The 14,269-nt window shown below is 45.2% G+C and overlaps 1 protein-coding gene across 2 annotated transcripts in view; it reads left to right on the top strand.

Annotated features, from left to right (window-relative positions):
• The window catches only part of VPS53 (VPS53, GARP complex subunit), a 59,809-nt gene that overhangs the window by 20,831 nt on the left and 24,709 nt on the right, over positions 1 to 14,269 (top strand). For both annotated transcript variants that reach the window (XM_017730986.1, XM_017730987.1), the window contains exons 7-12: positions 1,774 to 1,852; positions 2,755 to 2,898; positions 4,217 to 4,359; positions 5,003 to 5,144; positions 6,567 to 6,668; positions 9,930 to 10,024. In XM_017730986.1, the coding sequence (XP_017586475.1) occupies positions 1,774 to 1,852; positions 2,755 to 2,898; positions 4,217 to 4,359; positions 5,003 to 5,144; positions 6,567 to 6,668; positions 9,930 to 10,024 (705 nt within the window). The remainder of the gene's footprint in view (positions 1 to 1,773; positions 1,853 to 2,754; positions 2,899 to 4,216; positions 4,360 to 5,002; positions 5,145 to 6,566; positions 6,669 to 9,929; positions 10,025 to 14,269) is intronic.

The following is a 14,269-nucleotide window of genomic DNA, read 5'->3' as shown; positions in this document are numbered from 1 at the left end:
AAGACTATCCTTAAGTACTTTCCTGAATCAGAGCCTAAAACAACAAAGCTTGTGGACAGGGCTTTTAACTGCTTGACAGAGGTTCTTTTAAATTTGTTGAGTCTTCAGGAATCTGGCTGCTGCTCTTTTCAGTGCCTCCACTGTGTTGCACTGCAGCTGTTGTCAAATAGAAAGGTCCCCACAGCCACTCATAAGGAAAGAAGTATCACTGCTAACAGCTTCCAGTTGTTTATACAAACTCATTAATTTCTGTGACTCCTAATTCTACACACTTCTTGTTTCTTGATTATTTGGAAGATAAAAATTTTCAATCTGTGTTCAGTGTCTTTTTTTTTTTTTTTTTTTTGGCTTTTTTTCCCCCCCCTTCTTTTCCTGGAGAATCAAAGGGTTTGGTTCTGCAATGCTTTCTCACATGAACTGCAAGTGCTTTCTTGTAGAATTGAAGTAGGAGTAAACCTGTAGCTGAATCCTTACTGATTAAACTTCTCACTCTTATCTAAATGTATATGAGAATTCCTTTTGTTTCCCAGTTATGAAGTTGTTAACTGGGGATCTTTACCTGGAAGAGCAGAGGAGTTTCTGAACATTCCTGTGAAGCAGAGAGCTTAAGCAAGAATTATGTTTGACATTGCAGGCAGGAAGCTTTTCCAACAAAATCCCTGTAAATAAATCCTGGGGAAGGCAGGTTGTACATCCAGTTAAATCACAGATATAAAGTTATATTTCAGCCATCACTATTAAAGGACTAGAATTTTCTGCTTTTGGCACCATGAAAGAATCCAGCATTGTCAGATCATCTCGTAGGTTTTTGCTACTAATGGAACTCAAATGGGAAGATTAAAGAAGCAGATCATCCCTTGATAAGGTGGAGGAGCCTTAAACAAGCATGAAAAAAATTCCCAAGTCTTCTCCCCACAGTCTGAGCAAACATTTTCACAACAGTAAATGTCGCCAGCCTTGCTAAAGTATCAATCTCAGTGGAAAAATCCACTGCTTTGAGTGATCAGTTTAGCCCTGAAAGCATTTCCAGTATAATAAAAACTGATGGAAGAATTCAAGGGCTGCAGAGGGATATAAGTGCATCAGTGTTTGCTTTGGCACTTTCTAGTGTGTGTAGGCATTTCCATTTCCCTAGAAGTATCAATTAAGCTGTATTGACTTTTATTTCTGGAAATTGGAAGCTTTCTTCTCTCAGCCAAATAAAGAGCAAGGTTGTGGTTTATTCTACTCCCGTTTCATACCTTTGCTCTTTTGTGCTTCTCTAAGACATGGAGAATTTATAGGCTAAAACTGCTGCCAGCAGTATTCATTTAGAAGTGGATCAGTACACCTGGAACTGTGAAAGGTTCATGGTGAAGATTGAGACATTGTGAAGCTTTTTACGTATTGGAAACATATTTCTGTTGCAATGCGATCAATGTAAATGAATTTAAATGTAGATCACACTGGCATTAAAGGAACCCTGCTGATTTCTCAGCTGATTAACTGGTCCTTATTGAAATACTAAATGGCAGCAGGGCAGGAGAATCCAGGACATGTTCAGCTGCAGCTGAGGGGTCAATGCTGTGGAGAGTTGTCATTCAAGGAGCAAACACTCCCAGTTTTGACACACAGACCTTCTTAGTGTGGATGTTTCCTCTTCAGCATCCTTTGTATCCCTTCCAAACCTTCATGCAGCTGTTGGTGTCTCAGTCACCTGGCAGTGATGTTTGCAGGCAATGGGACAGGGAGGTTGTTGAGCCACTACCAAAGCCCTTTCTATGTCCCCCTCAGGGTGAAGGCAGCACAGAGCGAGTTGGGGCAGCAGATCCTGGCTGATTTTGAGGAAGCCTTTCCTTCTCAAGGTACAAAGGTAAAGCTCTCACTTTCCCTCTTCCTCCCACTGAAAAGTGTCACTGAAAGCTGTTCAGCATACTTGGTGTTGGATCTAGTCTCATTTTTCCTCTCGATTTAGTCTCTGCCTGTTTCAGCAGTTCCTTTAGAAAGCAAAGGGTGGTTTCTCCTCGTTCCTGTCAGGAATGTGGGAGGGAAGTGCCACCCTTCCCCTGTCACACTGCACACAGCTACTGCAGAGAGGGCTGCAGCCAGTCAGGGAATGCCCCACTAATTCATGTGGGGGAGCCCCAGTGGGATTTCCTTGGGGTCTCACCCAGTCCCTGGGTATTTGTTTGTCACAAAAATTTGTGTTTCGTCCAGAGGAAGCCAAGCACAGGCTGGCTGTTTTTCCAGTGCCACCAAGTTTGTTTCTGGTTTACTCAGCACAGATACAAACCATGGCTGGGGCTAAGGCACCAACTGTGCTTCCCCAGCATTGTGCATCCAAACATTTGCAAACAGCAAGGGGAGTAGGTGTGAATTTGAATTTACTTCCAAGGAAACACAGGTTCTGTCTTTCAAAGTATGAACTCTGCTTGTTTCTTCATCCAGCTGACAAGTACAGGAATGAGGAAACTCTTTGGAACAGTTGGTGAAGGGCAGATCTGTGTCCATGTGAAGCAGCACCAAAACAGCCTTTTTTAAAAGAATGTTTCTAAATTTTCTGTCTTTACCATGGAAGAACTTCACGGCCAGTGAAATGGAAGCAGCTCAGTTTTCATCCAGCAGAAGAAAGATGCAGCAATAAATGAAGAGTAGCAGCAGCAAAGGGAATAATAGGAAAGGATAAACCCAAGATAACCTGAATGCAGTACAGTTTACAATCACCCATTCAACTTCTTTAACCTGAAATCATTTTCTTCCTGTTTATTTTGACAGAGGACTGGTGGGCCCAGCAATGTCCTACGTGATGCCTGCCTGGTAGCCAACGTCCTGGATCCCAGGATCAAACAGGAAATCATCAAGAAATTTATTAAACAACATCTCTCGGAGTATCTGGTCCTTTTCCAGGAAAATCAAGATGTAAGGGAAGCTTAGCAAGCTACATTTGGATTTCACATTTTGCTCTGCTGGCGTTCCCAAAATTCACGCTTCCACAGGTTCCTGTGGTGAAAAGTTTTAATCCCAAGGGCTTGGAAACTGATTGTGGGTGTGATCTGGAGTGGCTGATGAGCTGTGAGTCGGTGTTATCTCTGCCAGGATGGCTTCCTCCCACCTTAGACCTCAGTTTCTTATATCATCACTAGAAATGTTTTCTCCCCTCATGTAGAAAAGAAATAAATTCATGTTAGGTTGATTGCCTGCCCTGCGAAGGGTTGAAAAATGAAACTCTGAAAATTGCAAACCCAACACCACCACCCCCAAACAAACAAGGAACACCCTAAAATGCTTAGATATCTGAGGGGGAGGGATTTCTAGGAAGTTAATTATCTTTGTATCTAATTTTTAGGCTTCCTGTCCTGATGCTAACAGCTTTTTAAAAGTTTACCATAACCTTCTTGAATTTGGAGAAAAAAACCCCACACAAACCAAACTCGCCTTTAGATCAAAATGTATTTTATCAATTTCAAATGTTTGACATAGAATAGAGAAAGGCTAAAATGCCTAAGTTTAAATAACATTTTTCCATCAAAGATTTCTGGATTAATCTTTCTTCTTTTTGACCAGAAAGCACAATTATTGAGGGGAAAAATCCCATCATGCTCAGGTTGTAAGAATTTTAGTTGGAGTTTAAATGTGAGTTGAATGTAAGAATCCAGGAATTCCTGCACTCTCGTCCCACTGTTGACTTTAACCTCTCTGTCTGTGAAACAAAGAGGGTGGGATCAAATGAAATATTATTGGATTGAGTTTTCAATAATCTCTGCATGATTTAGGAGTACTGTTATCCTCATTTTCAACAGAACTTGCTCTCTTAATTCGCACAAGAGAGGATTTTCAGTCTGGCATGTGTTTAAGCACTTGGAATCCCAGAATCATTTAGGTTGGAAAAGACCTTTAAGATCCTCGATTCCAACCATGTCCAAGCTCAGCGCTAAACCCTGTCCCTAAGTGCCACATCCACACACCTTTTAAACCCCTCCTGGCATGGTGACTCAGCCAATTCCCTGGGCAGCCTGTTCCAGTGCTTCATAACCCTTTCAGTGAAGAGATTTTTCCTAATATCCAATCTAAACCTCCCCTTGGAGCATTCAGAGGATATTAATAGATGTCCAATCAGCTCTGATGGATCGCCCGAGCTCCTCTGCAGAGCAGCAGCAGCACAGTTCTTAATATTAGCAACTGCTGCTGCTAAAGATGCTGTTGATGCTAAAAAAAAGTTGTTGTCCATGGGATTCAGGTGGCCTGGCTGGATAAGATCGACCGGCGCTACGCCTGGATCAAGAGGCAGCTGGTGGATTACGAGGAGAAGTACGGGCGCATGTTCCCGGCGGAGTGGTGCATGACGGAGCGCATCGCCGTGGAGTTCTGCCACGTCACCAGGTGAGCCCCACGCAGCTCCTGCTGCCTCCCAGCAGCCCAGCTTCCTGGAAATAAAAGGCTGGCTTGGCTCCTGCCACACTGATCCATGTCTAATGGCAGGCCGCAAAATATCTCTGCGGAATTGTCGGTGATTTAAAGGGAGCGAGGAGTGAAAACCCCAAGAAGCGTCGCTAAAACGGGGAGAAATTGAAGCGATGTGAAAATCAATTTTCAGTGTAACAGAGGTAAAAATCAGTAGTATTTCAGGCCAAGTGGAGTAGCATGAGCTGACTGTGGTATGTGTGCCTCAGGCCAGGCTCTTTGCCAGCCAGAGACAGGGAAACAGAGGAAGGTGCCAGGTGGAGTCCCAGTAGTACCATTGCCTTTATTCTGGGACCCCAGTGCTTCCCAAGGCTGGATCCTGAGGGCTTTCCCAACTGGCTGCTGCTAGGAGATGGGGTTCTATTACCCACAGAGCTCAGAACAACTGTGGTTGTGTTTGAAACAGGATCTGCAAAGCAGTTTTATGTTAGAGAGCCTCTTAGGAATTAGCCTGAATTTTGTGATGAAAGTGTCTGTGGGGAATGGACTGAGTTCCAGTGTTAGGTTTCAGATCTTTATAGAAAACCACATTTGTTTTTTCTATATCCCCTCTCTCTTGCAGGGCAGAGCTCTCTAAGATCATGCGCACGAGGGCGAAGGAGATTGAGGTGAAATTGCTTTTGTTTGCAATTCAGAGAACAACCAACTTCGAAGGGCTCCTGGCCAAGCGCTTCTCAGGCTGCACTCTTGCTGATGGCACAGTGGTAAGGGGATTTCTGAAGAGCAATCCTTTACTCAGCAGCTTTCTCAGGAGAAAGAAACCCTCTCACACATAGCTCAGGTAGTGGAGACTACAAAAGGTGTCACCTGCAGCCTCTCCTTGCACTGGGTGTTTAATGTGACTCTGCTCAGTGCCCTGTAGCTGGAAAAGTGGTTTTTGGTTGTGTAGACTGTAGAGAAGATGGCACAAGGCTCACAAGAATAAAAATACAGTGCTTGTGTACTTTTTTTGGTTCTCCTGGGGCCCTGTGCTGTTTGAATCCACATAGCTATGGAGAACCACGGAGTGATTATGGTGTAGTAACTGCCTTGTAATGTTTGTTCTCTACGTGTCAGTGACACGTTAGAGCTAAAAGTCCCCTCTTCTCTTCCTTTCTGGTTACCACACCCCACATGGTGCCGGCTTTCAGTCCCACATTGTTGGGTCACTCTGGCTTACAGGGACATTGGTAGCTTCTGCTTTGTCTCTTTTGGTAAATTGTAAAGGCAGAACCAAGGGAAAAAACTCAGGGAATATCTCTGGAGCCATCTCTGAGCTTTTCCTGCCTGGAATCTCAGCCCAGAGCTCTGTCAGCCAAGTGCCCTGGGAGCACAGAGCATGTGTGGCTCAGAAGCCACTCTGGTTTGAGGTTGGCTTCTCTGTCCAGCTGGTGTCTTGAAGCCTACTTGGATGTGATAATTCAGCCTCCAAGGAAAGCCTGCTGGACCCATTTGTCATTTGCTGTGGGTGCTGCTAATTAAAAAGGGAAGTCCTGGAAGGTTTTTCCTCCTGTCTGAATTTAGATCTCTCAAGAATATGGCTTTATTTTTTCTGACAAATTTCAAACAAAATTTGCAGCTTTAATTAAATTGGCTTCACTGGGTTGTTATAAGTGAGGAAAACAGAAGGGGAGGGTGTGGTTTCAAATGACAGAAAATCCCATGTTTCCCCCTTTGTGACATGCCTAGAGGCTGTGCCACTCTGGCTGTCATCATCTGCCCTGTTTCATACCCAAAATGAAGGCCACCATTATAAATAGCTGGCTGGTGAGTGCAGAGGGGGGACAAGCAGTGGGAGCAGCAATTTGGGGTTTATTGCAGGTAAGGTTTTGAAGCTGCTGTTGTGGTTTATCCCAGCGGAGACCACACGCTTTGGAGTGGGGTTTGGGAGAGTGGAAATGTGACACTGGTCAGAATGGCCCTTCAGGGAGGATTCAGGCAGTGTGGGTGCAAACAGAGCAGGGGCTGAGGGATGGAGTGTGCTGGGGAGGGATGGAGAGGGAGCCAGGATCTGATCACCTCTGTTGGGAGGAGGCAAATTGCTGGGCAAAGCTTTGAAGGGCTCAGGAAAGCAAAACATGGATGCAGCTGTGTGCCAGAGGGCACAAAACTGCCTGTTCTCTAAGAAGCTTCCTCTTTTCCAACAGAAGAAGCCAGAAGTGCCACCTCCCTCCACCAACCCCTTTCTGGAGGATGAAACTGGGGCAGAGACAGATGAGATTGTGATCGAGAAAAGTGATACGGACAAAGTAAGTCTTTGAAGTTCTCAGTTGTCAGCAAGGCAGCCTCTGTCAGAATCTCCTGTGGGGCCTAAGCTTTTCCCATCCCATTGATTTGAAAAGTTTGTTTTCACAGCAATTAATTTAGTGCAGTTTTGATCCTTTGTGCAGCATTCAGGCTCCCAGTACGACCATGCTTTGCTCTGGCTCACTTCACTGAAACCAAAGCAATCTTTATTCCAGTTAATAGTGCGGAGACAATCCTGCCACGTGAGAGTGAGTTGGATTCTGTTCTAGCCTGTACAGCAACAGCTCAAATGTAACTACAGGATTTCTGTCAAAGCAAGATGAAATAGCTGTTTGGGTTTTCAGATCCCCAAAGAAGCTCCTCTACAAACAGTTGCAATTCATATTTTGCCCTGTCAGCCAAGCAAACTGTCTGGAGTCACCAGGCAACTCACTGGACTTTCAAGTGTCACCTTTAGATTTTTCACTCCAGATAAATCACTTCTGGGATTTTTATCTTTACACTGCTTTTCATCCACTACCTCTGCAAAGCAGGCAACACCTAACTGCTTGTACCAGCACAGGGCTTCCAAAGCCCTCTGCAAACATTAAAGGGTGAATGGTAAATGCAATTGTTTTAATTGGCACCAATATCAAAGGCTGTATTTTTTATGCAGCAGATGGAGGTTTTGTAAATGTTCAGTTGTGAGTTACTTGAGGCTGGTACTATCTCCTTATTTAGGGGATTTACAACCCTGTAAATGGACCATGTACAGGTGTATCCTGATCGGTGACCAGGGCCTCAGGACCTACTCAAATCCATGCCCCTGGGGAGATGAGGAGATGGTAGCTGTCCACCAGCACAGTCTGGTGCACTGCATCCCCTCCAGATTTTCACGTGAGCAGGGCAGCCCCTCTGCCTTCATCCACAGCCATAGTCCTGAAGCAGAATGATTTAAGCAAAGTTTTGCTCTTTTCACTAAAATACAGCTTGGACAGTTGGTATTGTGGGGAGTTTATCAGTGAGACAGAGATTGGGAACTTGGGGAGACACTTCCGCCGCATTTTTGCTTTCCGATATCTCACGGCTGGAAGGTTGGTGTTAGGAGGTGGTGTTAGGAGGCAGGTGAAGAGATAAATGCAACAATTAGGGCTGGGTTTATTGAACAGCAGAATGCAGCAGCTCAGGAGCTTCTGAGAGAGGAATTGCTGTGCTCTTTGTACCTGGGGTGGCTGTTGTGAAGCCATCCATGGAGATATCCCTGGAAATGGTGTTGGTGGTGAGGTTGCCCTCTCCTTTTGGGAATGCCCTGTGTCAGTGTCACAGTGCTGGGCTCTGCTGCCCTGCAGCCTCCTGTGTGCCAAGTGGGCTCCAAGATTTCAGTGTCACAGTGCCAGCAGCTGCTGGGTCATTCTGAGAGTCTGGAAGTGCTGCAAGTCTCATCTGCTGCTGTCACTGCATGAACAGCAGAAGGGACACAAAGTGTTGAAGGGTTTTCAGTGGAAGAGCCCTTCCAAGACACCAGTCCTGAGAATTCAAGACTCTTGGGAATCTAAGAGGGAGCGCAAAAATTTTGGGGGGGAAATCCATGCTAAAAAAGCACCTCTTTTGGTAATCCTAGCAGTTGGATTTAATCTGTTTACTTTGGATAGTAATGAAAGGAAACTGGGCCAGCTGCAGACCTCCTTACTGTGACAACAGTAACCTTTTATTATTTCCATCAAACTCAAGGAGGAAATAGCTTAAACATCTGCAGCTTTTGGACAGGGTTGCACACTCAGAAATACAGCTTCACTGCTACTGTTAAAAGATTTAGTATTCCCTGCACCAGCCGTGCTGGGAGCAGCGTGATGCAGAGATGCACAGAGAGCCAGGCCTGCTTCAGGAGCTGGCTCTTCCAGCCTGGTAAACATGGTGAATCTGCAGCCTCGTGCTGGCACTGCCATGCCAGGGACTTGGCAAATGTGAGGTTTCTGTGGTTCCCAGCCATTGCTTTCCTCCCAGCTCCAGTGAGTGTGTGCATCAGGCAGAAATGGGCACTGGCAGAGGGATTTGGGTGGAGGATGCCCAGGTTCTGTCCCAAGGCTGTTAAAACTTACATTCTTCTCTTGGTGATGCCAGGCTCATAGAGGTGGTCTGGCCTCCATAAAACCATTTCCTCACTTTAGGTTTGCAGCCATAAGTTGAGATTCGTCGTCTGGGGTTGAACTATTGCTGAGAAATGTTTGCCCTGTCACACTCTGGTAGTTCTGCCACATTCTTAGTGCCAACTCCTCTGTTGTTTAGGAGAGAAAGTCCTTTAGGCTCTCTCATTTTGCTGCTTTTGTTTGGCTTTTATTGCACTAAAAAAAAAAAAATCAGCTGGAAAAATTCATATCTTCATTGGCTGGGAGCTGATCTTGGCTTTTTGTGGGGAGAGAAGCAAGAATTCCATTCCAGAGTCACTGCAGCGCTCTTTGCAGCCAGTGAAAAGTTGCTGGTTTGCTGGGAAGCAACAAGAGAAATTACCTATCAGTAAAAAATAATAACAATCTAGCTGTAGGGCAAAAAGGAGCTTAAAGACCCTGCCCAGCCTGGTGCTTACACATGCACAAATTTAAGTGTGTGAGTAGTCCCAGTGGCTTTGGTGAGCTGAGCTTGGCCATGGTTAGAGTGCAGCACTAAGATGAGGGTAAATAGGATGGCTCCCAAATGGCACATGTGCTTAATGCTCTTAATGTGATTTAAAAATAGAAATCTTTGCATCCCCAGAAAGAAGTTTCGCAGTGAAAGCAGGCCTGTAGTGTTGCCTGTATAATTCTGGCTCCTCCAGTAATTACATGCTGTTTATCTAAATAAAATTCACTCAGATGAAGCCTGTAACTTTGAGTTATTACCCTTGATATTCCAAAATGTAAGAATTCTTCAATCTTGCTTCCAATGAACTGCTGCATTTGATTTCAGAGGGGACTAGTGGAGCCTTGTTACTGCTTGAAGGATTCAGGGAGTTTTATTTGCAAACTGCATTAAGATTCTTCAGCTGAAACCTGTTAGCACAGAGCAGCCTTCTCTTTAAGGCTAAGAATATTTTATAAGTGGAAAGATAATTCCTTGGATTGCTAACAGCTCTCCAAGAAGGAGGGGAGACTTGGATATAATGACATTTATATGCTTTGATTGTTTGACAGCAAGTTTCTGTGTTGCAGTATCTCTAAAGATTTATATCCTTCTGTGCTGTTGCATTGCTGTTCCTTCAAGGTCTTACAGGGCAGGTTTGAACCAACACTCTGAATGTTTTCTTGCAGCCAAAGAAGCCAAAGGTCCCTGACAATCCTTTCCATGGCATTGTTTCCAAGTGCTTTGAGCCTCACCTTTATGTGTATATTGAGTCCCAGGACAAGTGAGTAACCAGCCTGAGTTTTGGGGTTCGTTTGCTTCCGGACATGTTGGGTTGTACTGGATTCTGTACTCAAGCTGCAGAAAATTAATTTATTGAAACTCTGCTGCCTGATTTCATCAGAAGCAGTGATTGTGGTTTGAGAAACTTTGAGTGGGACCTTTGCTTGGACAAAATGAGTGTTCAGAGGGCTGTGGAGTTTGGTTTTGTGTGTAATTGCAAAGGGCTGCAGGAGTGGTGCCCGCTGCCTTTCTGGGGAAGAGGCTTTGTATTCCTGAAATTACTTCTGTTGCCTCTGCAATTCCCACTGCAGACATATGTCTTTCTTTCATCTCATGTCTTCCACAAATGATAGGGTTGGGTTTTCTGTAAAATACATATGTGGCTTTGTGGCAGAGGAGTTGCAAGATTTGCTTTGTAGAAATAAGTTATTTGAGATCCTTAGATGAAAGCTGCTGTAGATGAGCTGGCTGTAAGATAACGTTATCATTGCTCACAGATTGGGACTTTGTCAGGGCCTTTAATCCCTGGCACCCTTCTTCATCTTCCTCTTTGACTTGCAGCAAAACAATTCCAATGAAAGGAGTTTTCAGAGCTCTCACCACACTTTCTTGTGCACCTTGATTCACACCAGGGTTTAAATAACAACCCAGTAACAACTGCAGTGCCACCTGAGAGAGGAGATAGTTGAAAAAGGTTCAATTTAGTCTTTTAACAAAGATTAGTGGCTGGAAAGGAGAAGGAGGTGCCTGCTTCATGTATCTGTGTGCTCTTCTGTCTTCCAAGGCTTTACACATGAGAGGGTGTGTAACTCGAAGCTTGTAGTGTCCTGATTTTGTCCAAACTCCATGATAACCATCTTGAAAAAGCTTTTCCATGTCCCATCAACTTTTTATGCTTAAAAAAAACCCCCATTAAATAGTTGAAACCTTGCACAGTGGTGTGTCCTGCTGGGTCTAGGTTCTGCTCTGCAGCCTAACAAAGGGAAACTGATATTTCCCTCTGCCCTCAGCCAACTGAGCACAGACTTGTTTGAGTATTTCTTCCCTTCTCACTGGGGGCCATTTTAATCCCCATTTTGGTAATTCTACCCCACTGTGCTCCTAGCCCCTTCAGTTGCCTTTTTTTTTTTTTTTTTCTCCTTTTCCTTTACAATCCTGAGATGTTTTATATTAGCTTTATAGCCACAGGCTGCAGGGAGTTCAAAGAAAAACTGCCACAGTATTCCCCATGCTGCCCCTGGCTGCCAAAAATTGCTTTCCTTCATGGTTTTCTCTCTTCTTCCTTTGATTGAACTGTTGAGGAATCTGTTGCCGATGTCTGAAAATGAGATGTTGCTTAGATCATTAAGTGTATGTTTGAGCTCTGGATAGTGAGAGTAGCATGATGGTTTTGTTCATCATTGCCTTAAATCTGTGGCAGAAAAAAGCCTGGACGTTTTCTGCCAAAAAAATTGTTTCCATACCCATTTAAAGAAACACACTGCCAAAATCTGTAGCAGTTTAAGAGGAGACACCTGAAAGAAAGAGTTTAAAGATGCTGCTCTCCACCCTCAGCTGCAGAGTAAATATCAGATTTCTGAACAGCAAAGCAGATTTCATTCCTGCCCCTCTGGGATGTGCGTCTTTAGCTCTCCTTTGTGGTCAGCTGGAGCAGCAGGAGCACACAGACGTGAGCTGAGCTGTTCTGCTAGAGAGAAGGAAGAGCTCTGTCAGGGCTGCAGGGCTGAGAGTGTGCAGAGCCCTCCTTAAATCTGCTCAAAGGCACGTCCGAGTCGAGAGTGCTCGGAAAACTGGCACTTAGTGCTGTGTGTTTGCAGCCTCATCAGCAGAGGGGCTTCCAAAATCCCCAGTGCATGGAAACTGCTCTGCAGTGGTCCAGGTGTCTCAGTGCCATGGCCCTTCCTCGGTGCCCAGCACTGAGCACATCACTGGGCAGACCCAGTTTCCTGAGCACCCTGTTCTTCTCTTGTGCTGCTCGGGAGTTCCTGGTTCCTCTTGTGTTTGCCAGAGGTGCAGAACAACCCTGAATAGGTTGAGTGAAGGAAAAAAAAAAAAGGAAGAGGAATGCAGGAATGAAAAGAACCAGAATAGAATTGCCTTTATGTGATTTCATTTCATACTTTCTCTTGGTTAGATTTGGCGAGTTCTCTCTCCCAATAAATATGCTACTGTTAGGAAATACCACATCTGCACTACCAGAGAATTTTCTTGGAGTTTTTCTGCAGAGTCTGTGGAGAAAATATTCATTTTCTGTAGCTCTCCTGCCTTCTTTGTGTTTCATCTCCAGCAGCCTTTTTTGCCAGACTCTCTGTGCTCCCACTGTGCCACACAAAGATTCGTGGATTTTATATCATATTTGGGCCAGCTGAGACTGATGTGAAAGTTTGCCATCAGCTGAGGTGTGCATTAATGATGTATTAGTTCTCTTAGTGCACAATATCCCGATGTTTTGCTTGCTGAAATAGGAGCAGTCCCATAGCCTGGTTTGATGGGCAGTTTTATCCAGGTTGGGATCAGAACAAGCGTGAAGCCCCAGCGCTGCTCTCCCAGCCCTTCAGAACAGCTGCATTTTCTCCTGCATCCCAGTTGACAAGACCTTGGGGGACCAGGAAAATGCAGATCCATTTCACTTCGCCTCGGAGAAGAGGAGAACATGTGGGCTAAGCATAAAGAAACAAAAGCCATTGACATTCCTGACCGTGTCTTGAGACTGAGAGGAGGCAAAAAAAAATCAAGTGACTGGTGGCTGCTAAGAAGGCTCCACTTTGTTGCCCAGCTGGAGCCAAGCACAGATGCAGAGGCGGAGATACAGCTGTTGGATTTGACAAGGAGTGAGCCACGTCCGCTTTCCTTGAGAAGCTGCAGGAATCTGCAGCCTGCAGCACGTGTGAGCCCTCCTGCAGCAGCCATCTGTTTGGCTCTGCTACAGCTACAGAGGGAGGTAAATTCTGCTTCTCTGTGGCCCAACACAATCAATGCTTTGCTTCAGCCTTCAATTGCTCCTGCCAGTGTGGAGATTTATCACATCAGTGGAGCAGCCTGATGTTTTTACAGTGCTTGTAACACAGCCGAGGAATTGTGTGTGTGGAATCAGAGCTGTGTGCCGTGCTCAAGCAATAGGCATGGAAAAAGGGGCTACTTGTCTTTGCAACAGCCTGGCTCAAGCCAACCAGTGTTGCTCCATGATTTAGTGTCCTGATATTCCAAGCACATTTCTGTAGATAAGTTTGGCCCAGCAGATCACCCATGGTAGGAGCTCATCCATTCTGAGGCAGCAGCCTCTTAAGTTTATCAGGGAAGAGACCTGTGGGTTCTCTGGTAAACTGGAATCAGAGAGGTTTTCTCTCTCACAAGAGGGAAAGCAAAAAGGGATAGAAACTGGGGGAAAGTTGTCGTTGTTGGCGGGTTTTTCCCCTTTCACTGGCAGAGGTAAGTGAGAATGTGCTGCAGAGCCTCAGCCATTCTCCTGGGGATTTGGCTTTCTCCTTAGGAGCCCTGGATCACAGCACAGCCATTACACCCTCAAAGGGGTGAAGGTTGTGCCATGGGAAGAGGAGAGCTGCAGGAAGATGGTATTCAAAATAAGAATATAAAATACAGGACCTCCTTTTGGTCGGCAGAGTACCTCTCTCATCTGAAAGGCCTGTTTCCCAAAAGCCTGACTTCTTTGAGGAAGGCTGTGTGTGTGTGTCTGGGAGAGGAGGTTTTTTGCTGGAATTCAGTTCATCTGGCAAGGGTTATTCCATGGAGCTGAGCTCTGGTGTCGGGAGAGCTGGGCTTGGTCTCCGACACGGATGTGCTGTCTCTGGAGGAGTAGGACCAGAGGAACTCCCCAACATCAGAAGATTCTCTGGTTCTGTGTTGATGGCTCTGGCCCTCTGCCATGCTCAAAAGCCTTTTTGTCCTGGTGAAAGGATGGAGTGAAGTTTATTGTTGCCTAAAGACTGAAATATTTGAGTAAGGACCAGGGTAATGAATCACTGGAGACAATAAGAGGGCTTTTTGGGCTTTTAAAAAGGGTCTAAGTAGGAAGTGTACTTTGTGCTCATGCTAAATAAAACTTCTTTAAAGGATGTGTGAAGTTGTGCAAAACCAGGTGGTATCCAAATGGGACCAAGAAATGGCAAATGGCACACCATTTTGAGCACATCCCTTTAAAATCCATATTCCCCGAGGTCTCCTCCGGAGGCCGCTGGGATGGGAAGCCTGACTGTTCCTTTTCCTGGTGCCAGGAAGGAAACTTGAG

The sequence above is a fragment of the Corvus brachyrhynchos genome, unplaced genomic scaffold (genome assembly GCF_000691975.1).
Source record: "Corvus brachyrhynchos isolate BGI_N302 unplaced genomic scaffold, ASM69197v1 scaffold283, whole genome shotgun sequence".
NCBI lineage: Eukaryota > Metazoa > Chordata > Aves > Passeriformes > Corvidae > Corvus > Corvus brachyrhynchos.
This window is presented reverse-complemented; position numbering and strand designations above follow the sequence as displayed.